General features: G+C 36.9%; 1 protein-coding gene across 1 annotated transcript in view; it reads left to right on the forward strand.

Moving 5' to 3' along the window:
- The window catches only part of PLEKHH2 (pleckstrin homology domain containing, family H (with MyTH4 domain) member 2), a 48,209-nt gene that overhangs the window by 23,927 nt on the left and 1,106 nt on the right, over window positions 1–23,176 (forward strand). Inside the window, exons 11-28 of the mRNA XM_010019241.1 lie at window positions 1,996–2,132; window positions 4,139–4,249; window positions 4,513–4,599; window positions 5,123–5,281; window positions 5,928–6,008; window positions 8,113–8,292; window positions 9,069–9,177; window positions 9,281–9,393; window positions 11,585–11,764; window positions 12,846–12,943; window positions 13,415–13,592; window positions 15,325–15,480; window positions 16,902–16,999; window positions 17,369–17,510; window positions 18,249–18,394; window positions 19,961–20,090; window positions 20,968–21,054; window positions 22,746–22,883. Coding sequence (XP_010017543.1) covers window positions 1,996–2,132; window positions 4,139–4,249; window positions 4,513–4,599; window positions 5,123–5,281; window positions 5,928–6,008; window positions 8,113–8,292; window positions 9,069–9,177; window positions 9,281–9,393; window positions 11,585–11,764; window positions 12,846–12,943; window positions 13,415–13,592; window positions 15,325–15,480; window positions 16,902–16,999; window positions 17,369–17,510; window positions 18,249–18,394; window positions 19,961–20,090; window positions 20,968–21,054; window positions 22,746–22,883 — 2,330 coding nt within the window. The remainder of the gene's footprint in view (window positions 1–1,995; window positions 2,133–4,138; window positions 4,250–4,512; window positions 4,600–5,122; window positions 5,282–5,927; window positions 6,009–8,112; window positions 8,293–9,068; window positions 9,178–9,280; window positions 9,394–11,584; window positions 11,765–12,845; window positions 12,944–13,414; window positions 13,593–15,324; window positions 15,481–16,901; window positions 17,000–17,368; window positions 17,511–18,248; window positions 18,395–19,960; window positions 20,091–20,967; window positions 21,055–22,745; window positions 22,884–23,176) is intronic.

Genomic DNA, 23,176 nt, shown 5'->3' on the forward strand with positions numbered 1-23,176 from the left:
TTAATCTAGTAGCTGACTGTTGTCATGAGGGAAAAGTGACTTGTACATTTAAAGTAAGAAGCTCCATTCTATCTATACTCTGTCATGCTAGGGACATCCTATGACCTTTAACTGTAGGTAGGTAAAAATGATGTAGAATAAAGTATTTGCTATGAGAAAAAAACCTCATATATATTCAGGTTTATAAAACAAAGTAGTAGTTTCATGTGATCAGAAACCAGGTGGAAAAGTTCCCTCAAAAGAGTATTTGGTTCCGTTATCTCGTACAATAAAGGTCTTATTTCATTTTTACAGTGATTGTCTCAAAGTCCTGTGCAAAGAATTAGTTGAAACTTGAATCCAGTAATGTTCTGTCTTTTGTGGAAGACAAATCTATTATCTATCAGTAACTGTGTGTTTTTAATCTGCAGAATTAAAATAACATGCTTCCTATCATTGAAAGTTACAATGGTTCTTCATGGGATGACAGTATCCATTGTAGATACCTGCAAGTATTTTTTTCACTGGGTAAACCAAGGGAGATTAAAATCTAAGATCCCAGTGAGGCCAAGTGTTAAGATCCTTCATTATACATTGCTTTAGAAATGCAAAATAACATTATTCGGTAATTTCTGTAGCACATGTTAAAATCCCAGTGAGGAGGAGCTCCACTCTGTTACACTGGAGCAGGTGGATAGACCCACTGGTCCACTGGGAGTTTTCCAGTGCCAGCCACACCTGGTTGAGTCTGTTACAAGTGAGGTAGTTGCAGTTTTGATACTTGGTTCCTGCTTCCCAGCAGTTCCATCTTGCTGAGCAAAAAAACAGTGCTGTTGCTGCAGACGCATCTCATGTTACATTTGTGCACAACAGGAAGGGTAAATTAGCAAATTTAACAGCCGGTTTCATGTACAATTTATATTCGTGTCTCTGAAATGGAACCATTCCTTTTGCTCGTGTTTCCTTCCCCTAAAATAGTCCTTGTATGGAAAGCTTTCTTAACCACAAAACACATATGTGCATATCTTTGTTGAGATCAGATTGTTCAAAAATCTAGGCAGTCACAAGTTTCACTAGGCACATAATTAACAACTTGCTGCATTTTTGGTATTGAAGATCCTACATGAGAAGAACCTACTCTGACAGCCCAGGTGACTTACCAAAGCGATAAATGAGAAATACTTTTTTCTTAAATAAAATTGTAAAATGAGTTTGAAATTAATGAAACAAAGGAAACAAGCATCTTCATTTAAATCTTGGACAGTAACCTTCTGGAGTAGAACACTAATACTTACAAAAGGACATGTTCACATGTTTGAAAATAATTATTTCTATGATGAATAAGGGTTGAGTTTGGAATTTTATCACTGATACTCTGGAATTGAAAACAGGTTGATTTTTTTTTCAGGATTAAAGCTAATAAACTAAAAAAAAATAAATCCTGAAATCCTGTAAAATCCTGGAATCTGGCTTTTTAGAAGAGTTCAGTATAAAAATTCATAGTAATTGCAGAATAAAGACAGTCACCTACAGGTTCAACATAGAGCAGATCTTGAGCATAGCTTCTTCATACAGAAGCAGTTGCATGACAAGTCCAGATACTAGACCAAAGGTAGAAAGGGGAAGGGGAGTGTTGCTTGGTTTAATTAAAGATCCTGTCTACAGAATGAGTATGATGCATGGCACTGACTTCTTCCTTCAGAAAGCTTTTGTAATTTAACAGAAAGTGATAATATGTAGAAGACATTTAGTTGTTGTTTCATTCACAAGTGACTAACTCTGTTTAATTATGAAAAAAAGGGGATTCAAGTTTTAGCACTGTGCTACTAGTTTGATACACTGATACTTAAAAAAATTGTGTTTTTTAATCAGGCTTGGTTCCTGATCAGTTTATACTTATACTTGTGTTTGCCTGCAGATCCTACTCAGATACTCTTTCTGCATGGATATTCTGATCTCATTTGTTTCTAATGTAATAAAAAAATACAAAGAAGCATCTTTCTTCTTTTAACACAGGTGTGTCTCTGTCTTCTGTGACCTCAGAAAGTGACTATGCTATTCCTCCAGATGCATATTCAGTAGATACAGACTATTCAGAGCCAGAGCAGAAACTTCCCAAGACTTCTTCCTCATCTAGTGATAGTGGAAAAAATGTAAGTACTGAAGTTCTGTGAAGAGAGGTGTTCTGTGTACACCTGTGGTGTGTGCGCACATTTATGTTCAAAGACTGCTACCAAGTATCTCTGTGAGTCTTGCTGACTCACAGACTGCCGTATGAGTACAAATAGCAAAATAAACCAACAGTAAGTTATCCATATAAGACTATAATGATTGAGTGAAGGATAATTCTGAGCATTCTGTATAATAAATGGAAATAGGTAAATAACTCCAGAAAACAATTCAAAGCACTTAAGATTTTCCTTTTTTGGAACCAGATGTGGTATTAGATTGCATAAGAAATACTAAAATCAACTTAAAATTATAATCTGAATATTCAGGGAAATAGAAGGATATTCCACTGAAGGAGTTGGGGGCATCAGCAGAAATCTATGTGCAGTAATAGGTTTCTATAGTTTCCTCATACAGGGAAAACTTGACGCTTCAGAGAAATTTTAATAGACCAATATGAAAGGACAGTTCAAAGAAACCAAAACATTGTGGGGTATTGGTCTGTGTAGCAGCTAGTGTCTTAACGTAGAATCATAGAATAGTTTGGGTTGGAAAGGACCTTAAGATCATCTGGTTCCAACCCCGCTACCAGGGGCAGGGATTCCTCAGCCTAGACTGTGTCGTCCAAGGCTTTGTCCAGTCTGGCCTTGAACACTGTGAGGGATGGAGCATTTAAACTTAAACAGCAGAAGTTGAGATTAGATACAAGGAAGAAGTTCTTTACAGTGAGGGTGGTGAGGCACTGGAATGGGTTGCCCAGGGAAGTTGTGAATGCTTCAACCCTGGCAGTGTTCAAGGCCAGGTTGGACAGAGCCTTGGGTGACATAGTTTAGTGTGTGGTGTCCCTGCTTATGGCAGGGGGGTTGGAACTAGATGATCATAAGGTCCTTTCCAACCCTAACTATTCTATGATTCTATGATTTACCACTTCTTTGGGCAACCTATTCCAGTGCCTCACCACCCTCACAGTAAAGAACTTCTTCCTTATATCTAACCTGAACTTTGCCTGTTTAAAAGTTTAAACCCATTACCCCTTGTCCTATTGCTACAGTCCCTGATGAAGAGTCACTCTCCAGCATCCTTGTAGGCCCCCTTCAGATATTGGAAGGCTGCTATGAGGTCTCCATGCAGCTTGTTTTCTCCAGGCTGAACAGCGCCAACTTTCTCAGCCTGTCTTTGTACTGGAGGTGCTCCAGCGTCCTTTTCATCCTCGTGTCCCTGCTCTGGACTTGCTCCAACACCTCCATGTCCTTCATATGTTGAGGACACCAGAACTGCACACAGTACTCCAAGTGGGGTCTCATGAGAGCAGAGGAGTAGGATCACCTCCTTCGACCTGCTGGGCTGCTTATGATGCAGCCCAGTATACAGTTGGCTGTCTGGGCTGCGAGCACACACTGCCAGCTCATGTTCAGTTTCTGACTGACCAACACCCCCAAGTCCTCTGCAGGGCTGTTCTGCATACAAGTGAATTTACTGCCTGGGGATGAAGGTGATTTATTTTACAATTTCTTCACAGAGCAGAACTGTGAACTCTGTGTTCTGCAGGTGTACACACTAAAAGTACGTCTGTGCAGAGCTCTGAATTACAGTGTTCTATATCTGGTCTGTAGGTTAGGCCCTGAAGTTGGGGAAAATAAATACTTACCTTGTAGTAATTTTTTTCCTTGTTTAATATAACTAATTAGAAAGTAAAATCAGGAATCATTCTATTCTTCATTCTTTTGTATAGTTCTGGGCAAATCACTTTCCTTCATGTACTGTAAGTAGGGATATGAATTAATTTTCCCACATGCATGACATTTGTCTTAACTGATGCTTGTAAAAACTTTGTCATTGGACTAAAAGTCTCATCAAATACTGTAATTATTATTTAGTGTGTGTTTAAGCCATTAAAGTATCTCTGTGTGTGTGCATTTATACATATCTCTGAGGGGTATAGTTACATATCTGTACCTAACTGCTTTTTACCTACCCTCTAAATAATCAGGAACCTTTGGAAAAATCTGGATATCTGTTAAAAATGGGTGGTAAAGTAAAGACCTGGAAACGACGGTGGTTTGTGCTTAAAGGAGGCGAATTACTATACTACAAATCTCCAGTGAGTACATGTAACTTACCTGCTATTTAATATGAGATTGTTTTTACTGAGAATCTAGGGCTGCTAGAAGGGAAAGAAACACATTCCTGGTGTCTGACCTGTTAGAGGGTGATTCAGGACTCAGTTCTTCAAGAGGTGTACAAGGGTACTCAATGTTTAACTACGAGCTATTTGTCAAGATTAATGTTTAAATGAGTTCTGTAATGATTTATTGCTCTTTGTTGGTAGATTTAAAATACTCCTTTTCTGTTCTTTCCATACAGAGTGATGTAATTCGGAAACCTCAAGGTCAAATTGAGCTAAATGCATCTAGCCAGATTGAGAGGGGTGATGGAAAACAAACTATTCAGGTGCGGGCTTTTCTCATCTGTGTTTCAGCAAGTATTTATTCCTTCCATCCCCAAAACCAGCCCCTTGTTCCAGACCCTATTGCACTGGAAGTCTAAATGTGTACTTGGAATTAACCAGTGCCCTTTATTTGAAACTAAAGAATAGTTTCAGTTACCGAAACAGAGTATAAAAAGGCCTACATTTAGTCTTGTTTGTATTGCTGAAAAGGTCAGATCTTCATATGTGATATAAATAGAGAGTAGTCTTGGGGCCAGCCATTATGGTTGAGAGAAGTTGCTTGTCTGAAAGGAGATGAATTGAGATTTCTCAACTCTGCTGTCCTGGAACTTTGCACATAAAACGTTAGAAAGGGTCTGTCTGCTCTGCCTGGCCACAGAATGTTTTGTTAATTAAAAGTACTTTAGGGAAAATAGACCCCCCCAAAGCTGTGAATCTGTGTTGGGTAGTTTATGTTACAACCCCCACACTCTGGGGTCAAATTATAATGTTATTAAAGCTGAAGACTCTCCTGTTCCTACACAGCTGACCACAGAAAAACGAACATACTACCTGACTGCAGATTCTCCCAACATCTTAGAAGAATGGATCAAAGTACTACAGAATGTTCTTAAAATACAGGCTGCCAGCCCACTTTTCATACAGCCTGAAGTCAAGCCAACCATGAAAGGATTACTGACAAAGGTAGGAACACTTTTCTTCCCCACATCTGCTTTATTCCATATTTTTTAACAATAATATCTAGATGAAAATGCCCCTACAGTAAAATAAACACAAACAAAACAGGCATGTATGTGCTTTCCCAGTGCTTCACAATGTGAACAAGCTCACCTACTGATGTTTGTTTGATTTGATCAGTTTTTTCTTTCTGTCTTTTTAATTCATTAGTTCCTGTGTTGAGTTCTCCCTTTGCACTTCGGTGGTATCCTAGTTCAGCATATGTTTCAGTAGCTAATTGACCTACCTTATTTCAGTGGAGTGTTCTCTTTTTCTGTATTACTCACTGGGACAGAATATTTCAAGATAATAAGAATGCTACATAAAAGGAATTTTTCTCTTTTAATTCTTCCATTTCCTCAGCTTTCAGTAATTTAGGCCTGATCCAAAGCGAAATGAAAAACTCACATCAGCCTGACTAGGCTTTAGATAAGCATCTAATGCACTCAATCTTGTGCCTTTATTAGAGTTACACAGTTATAATTATTTGTCTAGTAATGTGGAGAAGAATTTGAAATAAGGCATTTATTCCCAGCATCACCAAAGTTCAGAGATGGTACAGTGTAGTTTGTATTTCTCTGCTGTGCTTGTTTCTAATGTTCTGTAATTTCAGGTGAAACATGGATATTCCAAAAGAGTTTGGTGTACCCTAGTTGGAAAAATACTGTATTATTTCCGTAATCAAGAAGACAAGGTAAGTCCCATACTTGTCTCCTCAGTGAATGGAAGGTAACATACTGAAGCGGACTTTAAACAGTAGAGTTTATTAAGGAACAGCTGGCCTGGGTAGTATATGCCTATTTTATCTTGATTACCAAACACTTCATAGATTGTCAACTTGGGAAGTTTCCATCTAATAGACAGTACTCCAGGGCACACCCATTGGTCTCCTTCTCCTACAGGTCATGATACATATTCAGTGTCTTCTTATCCCTAGCTGAAAGGGGATGCTGATTTGCTGACGGTTCAGGTGTCCCTTTCTGACAAGTGTGAGACTCATCAGAAAAGACCTGGTTGTCATTTACTTCTGGAAGCTGGCCCTTTCTAACATGTTTGCAGTGGGCAGTGACTGCAGGTTTCAAGAAATTAAATGTTCTTTTTATCCCTCATTTGACTTCCAAATCTTGTTCTTTGGCATATCACTGTACCTTCACAGTGCTGCAAGAAAGGCAAGGGAAAAAAAAAAGCCTTGCAGAATGCAGTTTCCTGCTTTGCAGATCTGTATCTGTGGGGGTGGTGCCTTTTCCCATTCTCATGAGGATTACAGAAAAAGAGCTCACTGTCCACAACTGATGAATTAAACAGAAATGGAGATGGAGGATGCAAAGAAAAGGATGAAAAAATTATTTCTAAAACCTAGAGAAAATACTGTTTGAGGAAGAAAAGGGATCCAGTCAGTTTTAAGTTAACCTCCCAGCATCCCATATCCTGTAGGACACAAATTGCTAAGGAAGAGCAAGACCTGGCTCTTCCACATTGGGCCTGGCCCTTAGTTCTGTACCCACCCTCTTGACTGTTGTTGGTCCTAATATTTCCAGCCATATTTACCTACCAAAACAGTACAATGGACATTTCCTAGTCAGACTTCATCTGTCCTTTTGCTCTCAAGGCATTGTATATTGTCATCAAGAAACATCTTTTTAATGGAGGTAGGTTAGGAACAAGGTTTTGGAAACTTCTACAAGAATTCTTGTTAATACCACTGAGGTTATGAACATTTGATTCATACCGTTATTACCTGTATCAAAAAGACTCATGAAACTTGATAAGATGATAAGAGTATACTGAGCCATTATAACCAAGAGTTCAAAAAAATACAGAAAATCTCATTTGTTACTTCTCATGTAACCAAATGATCACATTGGACCCAGAAATCCATGGTCTTTATATAAAGCTAGCTATGTCCTTTGTTATACTTTCCTTTCTTAGCCATTTTTAAACATTCAGCTAAAACTTATTTCTAGAACTGTCTGAATAAGATAGCAGTAACCATGCATCAAAACTTTTTATTTTAATTACATATAGGGCTGTGGAATCAAATTACTACAGCATTAATTTCTAGCTCATTTTACAGAGACATTTAAATTAACTTGCATTTTCTTCTATGAAGAAATCTGTATGTTTAAGGTATCTGAATTTACGCATTTTTACAATTGAAGAATTGGTGGTTTAGCCCTTCAGAAGCATCCTAAGAATTTTGCTGGATTCTTGTAAACATTTGCTTCACATTTGGAACAAGTTTTGCTGCCCTTTTAAAGCAAAATTGAAACTAATTTGCTAGCTTTTGTAAGCAGAATATGTATGAAGCTTTCCAAAGCTAGTTCATTTCTGTTGTTCAACAGTTTGCTAATTAAAACCATGTTTGCTGTAGCTGAGTGTGTCTATGCAGAAACAAATTACACAGTCTGCAGTACTGGAGTCCATGAGAGTGGCCTCCTTCCAAAACAGAATTCAAATTTAAAAAGTCAACTGTGTTTTAGTTAAACTTAGTAAGTAAGTCTTGACTATTTGTATATGAAACAGCATCTCTTGGTTCTCAAAATTCAAAAAGCTGAATGCTTCAGGAGCACCACAGAAAATACAAATCACTGCATGCATTTTTAATCCTTATTAGGATCTCCACTATTCCAGTGAGAGCACTGCAGTAAAGAGCCACAACTATGTGATGTTTTCTTCACAATTATTGCATTAACAACTCACTTCATCGAATCGCTATTCCAGAAGCCCACCCTAGATTAAGTCAAACTTGCACCGAAGTGAATATTTGTTCTCTCACCAATTTTGTTATCTACTTTTAGTTTCCTCTTGGTCAAATCAAGCTTTTTGAGGCAAAGGTTGAAGAAGTTGATAGATCCTGTGATTCTGATGAAGATTATGAGGCTAGTGGTCGCAGTTTATTATCTACACATTACACCGTTGTTATCCACCCCAAAGATCAAGGACCCACTTATCTTCTTATAGGATCCAAACATGAGAAGGTAATAAAAGGACTTTTTTATTGAGTTTCAGTAATACGTCTATGAGTATGGTGCTGTGAAATGAGTATTTCTTAAAGAGGAGGAAGAGGGGAACCTACAAGTCATTTGGTTCGTGGTTTGATACAGTAAGCAAGGAGAAGGTCCTGCTTCATTAACATCAATCAGAGTTTGTCTGTGAACCAATGCTATTGTAGGTTATCCTTTTAAAAATAGATGAAAATAAGCAGGTTTGCCTACAGGATCTCAAATATACTGCAACTGGGAAATTTTTCTCACATTACAGTAACTTGTAGGCAGACATATAGTAGACCTTCCTGAGAGGTTTTGATACTCTGGCATCTATTTTCACTGATAAGGCTAACAGTAGCGAAGATTTCCCTACTGAAGTGAAGGAGAAATAAGAGGTATGATTAAAACAATTTTAATTATTATCGTTTCATTGTTCTCAATCTTGTAGACTTCATTTTGCCTTCTGACGTTATCCCCAGGTTAGCAGGATCTAGCAGTGATAAAAAGGCACTTATGTGACCTTTCTAAAGAGGAAAGGCAGAATGCCATGATAGTAGCCATGATTGCTGAGGATGAGAGCTTTGTCCAGCTTTCCTTGCTTAATATTTGTAACATAGAAATAATGAATACAGGTGTATTCAAACAGTGGCACACTTGTTTGGGCTTCAACAAGAGCACATGGTAGTGTTTCAAGTTGAGAGCCAAGTCCCAATGAAGCATTTCCTTCCAACACGGAATGATTGAGCTGCAGTGTTTTTTTCCTCTAGGACATGTGGCTTTATCATCTGACAGTTGCAGCTGGAAGTACCAGTGTAAATGTTGGATCTGAGTTTGAACAACTTATTTGCAAATTATTAAATATGGAAGGTGATACCAGTAAGTTTGGTTTTGTTTCAACATACTAATCTTCTAATACTTATTTACTAAATATACTTATGATCTGAATTAATTGCAAAACCTATATATTTTATGCATTTAGCTTCTCAGGTTTGGAGACATCCTACCCTTTGCCACAGCAAAGAAGGAATTACTTCCCCTCTTACAACATTGCCATCAGAAGCCTTGCAAACTGAAGCAATTAAATTATTTAAGGTAAAACCATAGTGAATGCCTTTTTTAGTAACCAACTTACTATTTTAACTCTTAGCTAAAGTATGACTATTAGTTGGCTTACTAGAGATGTTTAATAAATAAGAAAAAAGAAAAGAGACATTTATGCTTCAGTGGAGGTAACGGGCAGTAGCAGAATGTCCCCGTGTTATCTCACCAAAGACAATCACTTCCAATGGAGAGATCACTTCTAGGTGTGAGGGAGCAGTTTAGGCTTCAACTTCTGGCCTTTCTACTGAGGTTATTGAAAGTTAGTAGAAAAATCCACAGCCATCATAGATTATAATTTTACCATGAAGTTCATAAGCCCCAGAGAACCTAACAGCAGGGATGGATTTCTATATTCAGAGAACTGTACCTCGAATACTATTTGTTTCAGTTAGGTTTCAGGAAGAACAAATGGTAAGTTTTGTTGTAGATATATTTAAATCAGCTAGAAAAAATTTTAAAAATCTGACAAAAACCAAAGCAAAGTTTAAGTTCAAGCAAGTCATGGATCATTGAAAATTGAGATAGAAGGCAGAGATTCTACTGCTCTTTTTAATGAAAAAAATCTTCACATGAAGTAGCTATTCTTCAAAGACTGATTGGGTATTCTAGTGATAGAGAAAATATTACGGAGCAAAATTAGTGAAAGTATTTCACAACAGTTTATTTAATTAACTTCTAAAGATTTTCATACACGTGTAAAAATACATGTGTAAATCTCCCAGTAGCAGTGAAAAGGATTTGTGATTAAGAGACATGCAGTGTTTCATAACTGCTGTGCCACAGCTGGCTTCTTGAGAATTTTTGTATCCCAGTAAGACCTCTTTATCTTTCTCAGTTAAAGGCCAGATAGGTGATTGATATCTATGAGAGGAAGTATGCTGCAGTGCCATTAGCCTTCTTTCTCCTCTCTCCTGCCCTCACCAAGGTAAAACTACAAAATGTTAACTAATAGCCAGGCTATAAAGTCTGTTTCAGAGACTAAACAAATTCTTGCTGTGCCTTTTTCTGTACATTGTGAAATAAATTGCAAATTGGAAGGCATGCAGCTTGGATAAATGAACTTTTTCCGCCGAACTTGCACAAGTCTAAAGACCAAACTCCCCGAAGCATGAACTACCTGGAGAATTTTGATGTAATGGTTCGGACCTAGAAAGGCAAGCACCCTTATGTTCAGTCACAGCCACTTGTAGACAAACTTTCCAGCTTGTTTCTCTGAAATGTTTGAAGTGCTTTAAAAAAGTACATCTATCTTACTTTCTGCAATCCTGCAGCATGAAAATTTAAAAGGGAATGTACTTCTCTGATAAAACCAAATTTATATCTATTTGGAAATCACTTTCTGAAATGTATTTCACACCTAATTCAAATCACACACACTTGCCTGAAATAAATGAGAGATTATTTGTATGATCTTTACTGAAACTTTGTATAAACCAGTTTAAAAGTCACATAGGGAATTGATTTAGAAACTGTTTAAGTCATGTTTCAGTTATTCCACTGCTGATAAAAATTACTCCTGTGCATCCACATATTTTCAGATAGACTAGAAATAGACTGGGCTTCCATTAATTTCTTGAATTTTGCTTATATACCTTAAAAATTCATCAGCTGTTATGTAGAATAAATGCAATATGTGACATACAAACTTTGTTCTAATAGAGCAAAACAAATGCTTGACACCTGGCTTTCCTAAGGCAGTACTGTGCATAGGAAAGGCTATACATACCACAGTAAAAATACCAGTGAAAGCCAAGACATAAACCAAATGGCTCTGAGTTAGTTTTCTTAGCTGTGCATCTTCTGCTGTGTTGCGCTTTCTAGTGGCAAAAGCATTTTACACTGGCTGCCATGGAGAGTTGTATGTTTAGCATTTTAAAGTCCTATGGAGAGGTAAGCTGTTTAGCAGGTCCTTAAATTTGCCTACTACGACAGCTGTTGTAACTCCTGCTGGAGCTCATGCCATTATATAGAGAGTGAAAAGCATGGTTTTCAAGACATGTTACATCTGTCTGTATAGTTTTTCATTATTCTGGCCTCCTGTCACCCCTTTTTGCAGGGTAGCAGGGTTTCCTTAGTCTGCTAATTGTGACTGCAATTATAGCACACTTTTATTATACAGAACGTCTTAAAGATTTGTTGGACTGTTTCATGTAAACTCACTTTCTTATTATTTTATATCTAGACCTGCCAGTTGTTTATAAATGCTGCAGTTGACGCTCCTGCCATTGATTACCATGTATCTTTGGCCCAAAGTGCTTTGCAGATATGTCTCACACATCCTGAACTTCAAAATGAGATCTGTTGTCAGCTTATTAAACAGACTAGACGTCGACATCCACAAAACCAGGCAGGACCAATACAGGTAACACAGCATTTATTTTAATGGTATCTATTTCAGCAACACTGAAGGAACTGCACAGACTGTTTAGAATGGAAAAGGGTTCCGTTTTTCTGTAGCATCTGTTTACTTAAAATCAGCTACAAACCTGAACTAACATCTTGTTACTGCTGTGTCTTCCTGAAATGAAGCTGATGCTGTCCTCTATCAAAAGTACATGTACCTGGTGACATAGTATACCTGTGCTTATTTTAAAGGCTAGACATACAATGGACTACCTTCAAGTTAAGTGTGAGTAAGACATCCTGTATGGAACCTTATTCTCTTTTACTGCATCTTTCCTAAGAGAGGTGTTGCATCAGGTAGCTTGGTGGGCTAAACCACATGGCAGATGTCTCTATAGCATGAGCATGAAGAAAAGCTGTAGTGCCATGTTTTGGAACCTCAGATATTCTCAGGGTTTCTGACAGATGTCACCTCTTGTATGTCAAGCTGTTCTGCATGCACCGTGCATGCTAGGTTGTAAATACATATCAATATGTGTGGTCCGGTGGGGAATGTGAAGCGCAGCCTTGGCTGCAGTGACCATGAAATGTTGAGTTCAAGATCCTTAGGGTAGTGAGGAAAGCATGCAGCAAGCTTACTACCCTGACTTCAGGAGAGCACACTTTGGCCTCTTGAGGGATCTGCTTGGTAGAGTACCATGGGTACACTGTTCAAGTCACAGAAGGCAAAGGCAGGGACTGGGAGAATGAAGAACTGCCTTCTGTAGGAGATGATCAGGTTCTCCTCTTTTCTTACTGCTTGGCCTTGCAGCCTTACTGTTTTTTTCCTGTATATTAACTGCTTTTTATACAAACTGATCTGCTTCCCATTTCCAGCCCCCAAAGAAACCTGGCTGTACGCAAGTAAATAGAGCGTGGCCTTCCAGTGAGGTGACATGCTTATTTTTTCAGCTTTTTCTCTATGTTTTGTGTTTTTATTCCTACTTACCACTGTCTGTTACTCAGCTTGGCACAGTAAGCTGCGCTGCTGGCCAGCAGCCACAGCAGGAAGTTTTACTTTGTATGATGTTTAAAAGAGTGAATGTCTTCTTTTTGTCCAGGGCTTGCAGCTCTTGGCTCTCTGCATTGGACTCTTTCTGCCCCAACATCCATTCCTTTGGCTTCTTAAACTTCATTTAAAGAAGAATGCAGATTCCAGGTGTGCCTGAATAGTACTACCCAGCTAGTCAACTAGTTTTTCTTAAGTACCTTATTTTCAATCTTTCATTTAATGTTTCAGATCTTTTGACATACTTTTTTGGCATAAATTTGAGTAGAATTATGCTCCAGTGCTACTAAAATGTAGTACATTACTTTTATGTACCACTTGGGAAAGTTAACTTGTTTTGAAAAATACTCTGCAGTGGAACTCTGACTGTATGTTGCAAAACTATAAAAACCAAAATATGGCAGTTACACCAAACACTCTGACCCATGTTTGTCTTTGGCACAGTTCTGTTCATCTCAGTAGACTACTTCTCTTTATAATTCCACATGGAAAAATGTGTTGGAAATCTTAGTGTGAAATCTCAGTGCTCTTCCCTTCTGGCATCCCCAGAGAGATTTACGCACAGTTTACTATCCTTTCAGTCAGTCTCCAAGAATTGTCTTACTTATTTTTTTGTCACAGGACTGAATTTGGGAAATACGCAATATACTGTCAGCGATGTGTAGAGCGTACCCACCAGAATGGAGACCGAGAAGCCAGACCTTCCAGAATGGAAATCCTTTCTACTCTCCTAAGAAATCCTTACTACCATTCACTGCCCTTCAGTATTCCTGTTCATTTCATGAACGGCATATATCAGGTAGTGTCAGGTAGACCATGAAATCTGAGCTCTCCCAACCCCTTGCTATTAGCATATACATATTAGAAACAGAACTGCAAGTCTTACGGTAAAAATGGTTAAAGCTTCACCCTGTGCCACTGCTGGAAATTGCAGGCACAAGGTACTTGTGATCTGATTTGATCAACAAACAGTAAAGGTTTTGGGAAAAAAATCTTTTAAAGAAAAAATAAAATAAAACCTCCTGAGAGTGAGAAATCCTAAAGTTCTGTTTCTTATTTAACCTGACCACCAGATGAATGAATGAGACTGAAGGGAAAGGTATTAAATCCACTTCCTTTCATCAGACATCTTGAATGTTAAGTATCTCAGTGAAAGCCTGGAAGCACAGCTGTAATTCTCATTATCAGTTGTGAAGGATAACCATATCTGTTACAGAACAAACACAGCTTCATTCTTAACTCTTTTGTGACTCCATCACTCAAAGCCTGTAGGAAACTTCCTATGGGCTCACATGCATACTGCTTTGCGTCCTGGTTTGTGTTTCTATCTGTGAGAGCTGGCTAAAAAGAGGTTTTTAAAAATTCACAGTATTCCTAGACAGAAATCAAGCTTTTATATGAAATCAAAGCTACATCAAATAAACTTCTGATTTCAGGTCACAAAACTCTGCTTCCCCCCCCCCAAGTTTCTCAACTGCTTAGAACTTGCCCAGTAAAACAGAAAAAACCAACATGTATTTAAATAATCCTAAAAGGTTTCACAACTGAAGTTTTAAGAAGGAATAACTGCTCATTAGTTAGTTATTGCTCGAAAATGTATACATCCAAGGGCTATGAAAATTGTAATTAAATACATAAATTACTCCAGTGGGATCAACACATAAGCAATTATAGTGGTATCAAAAACTCTTCTATTCATCTCTGTAGCTAGATTAAGCAGCTTTTTTTTTTTTTATGCCAACCACTGAGAAGCCCAGAACACATATCCAAGTTCCATTTTTAAGGCATTTCTTTGCCAAAAGAGTAAAACATCTTCAACATATCAAATACAGGAAAACACATTCAAAACAGATTTAACATCAGCAGCTAGTATCTGTATAAAAGCCATTTGCAGTCAAAAATTCAGATTTGGGAAAATAAAACTTAAGAGGCTCTATATATTACTGACCTGTGGTAGTACTGACAGAGCAACATTTGTAAAATATTTGGGATTTGCTAATGTAGATCTGCCATCCCTCTGAAGTTGCACATGATCTCATTTGTTTCACTGTCATATTGAAAAGTGTAGGAAATTACAATTATCTTCATTTTTCAGATGGTATTTATCACAAAAAGCTCAGATACTAAATTGCTTTGTTATATAAATTCTGTAGCAGAAATCCAAGTGTAGCAAGTGCAAAGAAACCAGTATGAACAATGACAATAAAACAAAAATATTGCATTTAGAAGCATTTTGATAGTGACTTTGATTTCATAAACAAAATGCAAGAAGGAACAATCAGCTGGGAACTTAATCATTTTTTGTATGGAGAAAAACTCCACTAAATTGACTTCCCATACGGAAATCTTGAATCTTTTCCAGACTGTTTATGGAAATCTTTAATTTCCAATGACAGTAAATTATTCATAAAGGATGGAATGGGTCTTATAGTCCCACTGTTACTCTGTAGGTATTATCTTTCGAAATCTTAGATTTAAGAAGGGGTTTTAATAAGTTTGATAGTAAAATACTTTTTTGGCTGCTTTTTTAGGTTGTTGGGTTTGATGCCTCTACAACAGTGGAGGAATTTCTGAACACCCTGAACCAGGACACGGGGATGAGGAAACCAGCTCAGTCAGGATTTGCACTGTTTTCTGATGATCCATCTGGCAAGGATATAGAGCACTGTCTTCAAGGAAACATCAAGGTAAACAAAAGCCTTCAACAAGCTCTGCATATAAAATAACAAAATAACCTTACAGAGCTCTCTTCAGACAATGTAAAGAAAAACATTTTTCAGGCTGAAAACTGTCCTTAGGTTTTTTTCTTCATAACATTAAACTAAAGGTTTAAAAAGATCACTTTGAATTGTTGATATTAATTCAGTGAAGTATATTTAAAAGCCTTGTCTAGGAGGCTGATACTATTCAGAGAAGTAACAGCTGGGTTAAAAAGGGAATTAAGCTGTTCCTAATCACAGTCCTTCAAAACTAAAAAGCAATTGGAGTCCAACATGCGTTTAGAGATTTCAATGAACATTTCTGGTATAGCTCCAAAAGATGACCATTTGAGGTCCAAAAAGTAATTGATGCTGGGGTGGAGATCCTGAGGATGAAAAAAAAAACGGGAGGATCCTTAGCTAAATATGGAATAATTAGGGTTCAATTCAGGAGATTTCAATGTTGGCTTATCATTGTTCTGAAATTTTGTTCCCTCTGTTGCTAGAATTAAATTTTTTGTAGTAGAGAGTGTCAAAATGCAATATAATCTATGTTTTAGTAAATTATTAGACATTTTTCAAGCCTTTTAGCAACTTACAAATAATGAAATTTTTGTGCTTCTACCAAGCAGTCTTTTGCACCTTTTGGCCAATGATCACAGCTGCACTTTGAGTTACAAGGTGTGGTACAACTAGGCCTTAGTAACAAACAAGCAGAGTCATATCAATCAGCTTTCTCCCCCTACCAGAGTAATTACCATATGGAAAGCAAAATGTGTAAAAAATGTACTTATTTTCTTGATAAATGTAACTTCAGAAGCTGTTCGCTTCCTTTGCTTGCTGCTTCCAGGAAGGCTTTATTCTGAAGGAATAGTGACATGAAGCCCCGCAGGGGTCTTAGGACCTCTGTTCCACCTCCTGCCTGTTTGCCCACTTACCCACCCACACTGCTCCTTATGAACCACTCTTGCTGCACTTTGTAACAAACTTCATATAAACTTTATAGCAGTTACCAGAAAGGACGTGAAAAACTCCAGCATGCAACAGAAAGAGAAGGCAGAGATCAAAGGCGTTTGATTAATTATATAGCAACTCACTTTTTATAATTACACATTAATTGGCCGCTGCTAAATCAAGTACCTGGCCTTTCCACAGAAGCATGCTATGGCTCATTTCCAAAGGTGGTATGTATGTTGCAGGATAAACAAACAGCAAAAAACGTTCATTTTTACGTGCTCCAATTACAAAATGCAAGTAAAGTTATCTTTCAGTAAGTTTAGAAATTCAAGCGATGTATGTTTCTGATATGTAATAGGTAAAAGATACTAAAATAAGTTGCCAGTTTCTCTGAAAAGTGTTTTCGAAGTGCAGTACATGGCAAAGTCAGTTTTATATTGCTTTCCTTCTAGATCTGTGACATTATTTCAAAATGGGAGCAAGCCTCCAAAGAACAGCACCCTGGGAAATGTGAAGGCACAAGGACTGTCCGCCTTACTTACAAAAACAGGTTTGCCCCAAGATAATATTTTTAATTTCAGCATAGTTTCTTCATTTGAAGAAATGATCACAACAAAAATAGCAAATTGGTGTAACTGGAGATTCATTTTTTTAAAAAAATAGTCAACTTTTTTAGTCCTTAGGTGGTGAGCAGGGCTGTAAAAAAAAAAAGAAAAAAAGAAAAAAAAGAAAAAAGCAACACTGAACTCAGGAGAATGAAATTAAATATTTGCCTGTGGGTTCAAGTACAAGTGTTGCTCTGCTAATGTGTTTTGACGCCGACGTAAACATGTCACATTCAAAGCAGATAATGCTAATCCTTAGGGCTAAATGCATTTTCCTATCTTCTTTATTTAATAACTTTCTGTCTTTTCTGTAGGCTTTATTTTTCAGTTCAAGTCCATGGGGAGACAGAGAGAGAGAAGCTGCTGCTGGTATATCAGACAAATGATCAAATAGTCAATGGACTTTTCCCCGTAAACAAAGAACTAGCAATGGAACTGACAGCTCTTTTAGCTCAGGTAATCCTTGTGCATTAATGAGTCACACAACAGTTTTACAGATGAAAAACCTGAATAAAGAAACTGATCTAGGACTGCTTGACAGGCAAGTGACTTCCACCTTTTACACATGATAGTGCAGGAAATAGCCTGGGCTGGAATATTTATGCTAACTGTACTTCAGTGGGAATGCTTTACAGTGTGTGCCACTGTTGGCACCAGTACGATAAAATGTGCTTTACCTCCTACACAGTCATGCCCTCTTTGAACAAACATCATGTAATCTTGTTCCATTTCTTCATTCACTATTCCTTACATGATTTCTGCAAGCTAATACACCAGAGTATAACAGCTGTTTAATGAAAGCCTAAGACTCCTTTACTAGACATGGTCTTGATAGGATCTGTTTTATTTTAAAAAATGAATGGCTCAAGGGAAGGTTATTGAGAAAGGTATTTGATGGTGTTACTCGATAAATCTAAACTGTTTTGTGTCAGCTGGAGATCTAGCAATCTTAGAGCAGAACTAGTAAGTGTTATATTTGTACAGTTTATACTTGATATTTATATTTTTTCCATGGTAAATACAAAATCAGAAAAGTAAAATTATGTGCATGATTTTTTACCTCAGTGAAAATAACTGACAAGCTGTTTTTCATTTTATACTTGGCAAGACAGAGGAAAAGATACCTTATAATGCCCAGCTAGAGAACTACTCTGGAGTGACAAAAAATTTTCTTCTTCACGGTCTCCCCCTTAGGTAGAGATTGGAGATTTTGAACGGCCTTTCTCAACTCCAGCAGGGCAAGTCACTTCCCAGTCCAAGTCCAATCAAACATTAAAACAAGTTTTGGAGAGATTCTACCCTAAGAGATACAGGCATGGTTGTTCAGAGGAACAGTTAAGGTGAGATGTATTTTGGGATTCATATTCTCCAAAAATCTAGGATTGAAATGAGGAAGTTTTAAATTGTCATTACTGTTATGCCATATTTGCCTAAACCTGTGTTTGAAACTAATTTTCTTACTAAATTGAAGAACCCATTTCCACGGTATATTTCTAATCTAAACAGAAGACCATCATTAAGCACGCACACACATTCTGGCAAAACCTGCCCAAGCTACTACACAGTGTTACAAAAGCCAGTGATTTTGAAATTCATATTTTGCTTACTCAGCAAATCTAAATTAAGTCTGTACACAGACTAAAGAACTACTGAAAGTACAGGACATGAGGATCTCATCTGAGTGTTTGCTATTCTAATGTTCAGTCTCTGGCAGCCAGTCAAATTGGCAATATGTTAACTCAGTGGACTTGCTAGGAAGATATCCCTTAATTTAAAATTAATAACCTGCAACTCATTTCAATCAACACCTACTAACATGAAGAAGAGCAGAACAGTGTAATAATTATGGGAAGACAATGATACAACAATTTTGAAGTCCAGTAAACATCAGAGAAATGTTTTCCTCACTACAGAGCTAATTTTAAAGCTATTATTGTATGCAAAAAGTAACATTACTACATACTCCGAACATAACAGAGCTATTCAAAAGTATATGCACAACAGATGCAATTGATTTCGCAGAACAAAGCGTCAGAGGTGCTAGATTAGAACAACACATGGAGGATAAGTCAAGTATCTGTTGAACTATTCAGATAGTCCCTAAATTTAGCAACTCCCAGAGCTGGAAGTCTGTGGCAGGAAAAGAATCACTCTCTACCTGCTCTGTTGATTGTATTCTTTTGCTAAGGGTGTAGTTCAACTTCATAAACTTCTCGTAAGAATAAGCTGCAAGTGACAGATCTCCCTTTTACTACATATTCCCCCTTCCTTTTTTTGGTCTGCATCTAATAATCTGGTGGCTGCCAGGTGAGTCATTCCTACAGCTCAGTCTGCTAGAAAGGTATTCTGGGGTGGTTTTTTTCAGGATTAGTTTTCCATAGGATCATTTCATTGAACCAGTTCACCATGGGGCCATGAAAGAAAATAGCCAATGCAAACACATCATGCATCAGAAGCATCCTTTTTGGTAGCAGCACCCAGACTCACTAAAAAGGAGTAGTGTTAAGCCATACCTGCCACATCTGCTACTAGCCACGGGTAAAGATACGTGTTAAACTGGATGGATTTTTGGAATGACAACTGGAATAGCTGTTGAGTACTGATAAAGGTAGATTGATTATCTGTACAGACACATTAAAAGCCGTCCTAGATTTTTTCCCTTTTTGCTGCAACTGCTACATCAATATTTAACTCTAATGCTGCAAAAATTAGAAGATACTTAGTAATTTTCATGTGCAAAAAACATTAAATGATGTTTTGGATTTATTTAATACTGTATAAGTGATAGTTGTTGTATTAACTTAAATTACCATTTTAACAGATGGGGTTTTTTTGCTCATTAAACTCACTATGGGTAAGCATTTAAATTCCTTTCAATAACTAAATTACATATTTCATTTTAACAGACAGCTTTGTCAGCGATTGTCTACAAGATGGATGGCTCTCCGGGGGCACAGTGCTGCAGACTGCGTGCGCATTTATCTCACTGTAGCCAGAAAATGGTCTTTCTTTGGTGCTAAATTGTTTGCAGCAAGAGTAAGAAACTTTACTGAGTTTGAGTGGTTGTGGGTTTTTTTAATATAAATATAATCTGCAAATAGTAATACCTTTTTGTTGTAAATGAGTATGCTGTATATGTGCTGATTGAGTATCTTGCCAAATTACTAACTTGTTTAAGCCATATACTGGTGAAATGTAATTGCCATAGTACCATGCATACCATAATAGTAATTTTCCAATACACTTATTACTTGTTCTACATTATTAATCTAGGTGGTATCATTTAATTTTCTGATATCTTAGTTAGAAATAGGCTTTTTGTTCCAGACTTTTTTTACCTGATAACTAGTAGAATATTGAAAAGGCATCATTAACTAGCTATGGAAGCTGCACCTTGTAGAATCACTAAATGTTGTTACGGTTATTCAGAACACTCACTTCTGTGCTGGCTTCTCTCAGTTTCTCTTAAGTCTTGTAATTCTCAGTTCACGTAACAGCTATGTTAAACAGAATTGTCATGTGACCCCTTATATTTAATTAGGAGATCCCCATATAGCTATATAATTGCTTATCAGCACTCTGTTCTTTGCATATGTAGACATACGTGCTAGTGAACAAACTTTAAAACACCTAACTTTTTTTTTTTTTTAAATCTTATTTTATAAATGAGACTATACCTTTTATTGGACTAAGTACTAGGGGAGGCTTCAGGAGTATGAGGCTGAGTTCAGAGTTCTGCCACTAGCTGCCTACATGGCTTTGGGCAGCTACTTCAATTTCTTTGCATCAGTTCCCTCCCAGTGTAAATCTCAGTAAGATCTGTGGATGGAGAGAGCTCTCTAATAGCTGAGAGTTAATTATTTACATACTGCCTCATTTTGAAGTAGTAATTAAAGAACATTTCTCTTTGTAGCCTCTAGCAACATCTTCAGTTGAGAAGTCCTTCATATGGTTTGCTATACATGAAGATGGCATAAGCATCCTAGATTACAGCTCTATGGTAAGTGAAATTTCTTTTTTAATTTGGGTGAGAGTAGATTTTAATACTAACTCTATGGAGAGATTCACCAGCATGCTATGTAAAAGACGGCAGTAGCCTTCCACACTAAGTTATCTAGTCTTTTAAAGCAAAAATTCAGTCCTTTCAAAACACTTTAATGTTACCATCATTACAGTAGCACTAATAATAGAAATAAGTAATGAATTCTTCGCACAGAATTTATTTTTGTTTATCAGATACAGTTTTTGTATCTTTTAATGAAATGTTAATGTTTTAATCATTCAGATGTCAGGAGATCCATAGTTACAGTTCTTACAATAACATTAATTTTCTTTTCCTGGAGACTTCATTTTCCATTATTATTCATAATACATACACTCTGCAAAGAGCAGTTACTTTAAAAGATTGTTGTTTTCATTGTATTATTTTTGTTTAATAGTAGGTAATATAACTCAGTGTTATTTAATTATGTCATTTTAGGCTCTGATTTTTCTTTGATTTGCAATAAAAGTTTTCACAGAAAACGATTCATGGGAATCAGTGTAAAAAGCAGTGCCTGAGAAGATGCCCGCTTTAATTTGTATCTTGCAGAGAAGCAGAATGGCGCGGTGCTATTAGCAAGTGCTAATACTGAGTATCAGAAAATTAAAATCTCAACATTATAATTGTACTGATAGAGCCTTTTCATTATGTTTCTTTGCAGTTAAAGAGATAAAGAACATTAGGAAAGCAGACAGCAGCTCTGTTCATAGAACAAGCAACATGAGCTTGCATCAGACTGCAGAAAGCTCTATAAACATCATCTGCTCATAGAGCTACTGTGGCATTCTGGAGAACACTGTCAGTTTACAGTACCAGTAGGCCTTACTTGCCATTCAAAAATGCTGTTTCCAGGAAATATTCTGATTTCATGTAAGAAGGATCAGGGATATGAGAAATGATGTTGCAAGAGGTAGAGAAAGGACTATTTCAAACTAAGGGCAAAAAGAGGTTTAGTAACTGAAGGACATTAAGTCAGTTATTGTACAAATATTGCCTTACAATGAATTTAAATGTGAACATCTGCAGCAAATTGAGTCATAATGATAAATTAAATGCTAACCATAAACTTAAAGGCCACTAGAGTGATGTTGAACACAAAACAGTAGTAGCTGAGGCATGGAAAGCAGAGGAGCATTAAAAAGCAATTATGTTTCATCAGAGATGTGGAAAAAAAGAGAACAGCATTTAATTTCATTTGTGTGTATGCAAACTATATCACTGCACAAAAAGAGTTAAATTCCTTTAAATGTCTCATACTCTGCCATTTAATTTATTTAGATGCTTCTTCAGTTTCAAATGGAATTCCTAAGATTAACTTTTCTCAAAGTCAGTCAAGACTTGTGTAAATTTAATTACACACTTGAGTTGAAACCTGCTTATAGTATCTTTGATCTAATTAATTTGCAATTGAAACAGAGGTCAAACACAAGAGCTATCATCTGCAATGGAAATTCCTCATAGTGAAGGTCTGAATGAAGCAATCCCAAAACCCGTAAGAGGCTAGCAACAAAAAATTGTATTGAAAATACAAATATCAAAAAAATACATGTGTAATTGTATTTTTAAAAGAAGCGTTTGACATATTGTGGTTTTCCTGCATTGTCCTACTTAGATCTTTGCATTTTGGTTTTTATTTTTTCTTTTTTAAGCATTTAACAGTTACATATACGTATAAGAGTCTGATGACTTTCGGAGGCTATCAAGATTATTTTATGTTGGTTGTTAACAATGCTCAAGCAAAGGACAAATCAACTGAAAAACACCTTTTTGCCATGACAAAACCAAAGGTCGGTATGTTACCTGAAACAGTTTCCCACCATCTGCTACTTTTCTTTTTCTAATGGGTAATCCTTAACAGATGTGAAAGATGAAACACCTTCTTTATTCCCAGCATTCTCAGATTATTTAATTTTGCCAGATGGTTTTAGAGAGTGAAACAATTAGTAATATAAGAGCTAGCAGTGACAATACTGATGCATTCCTTTGCCTTTCATGCCCCTGTCTATTACATCCCAAATTTTTAATAGAAGGACAAACAAAAATACTTAGGACAGGAATTATATGTAGTACTTAAAAACTA

The sequence above is a fragment of the Nestor notabilis genome, unplaced genomic scaffold (assembly GCF_000696875.1).
Source record: "Nestor notabilis isolate BGI_N333 unplaced genomic scaffold, ASM69687v1 scaffold28827, whole genome shotgun sequence".
Lineage (NCBI taxonomy): Eukaryota > Metazoa > Chordata > Aves > Psittaciformes > Psittacidae > Nestor > Nestor notabilis.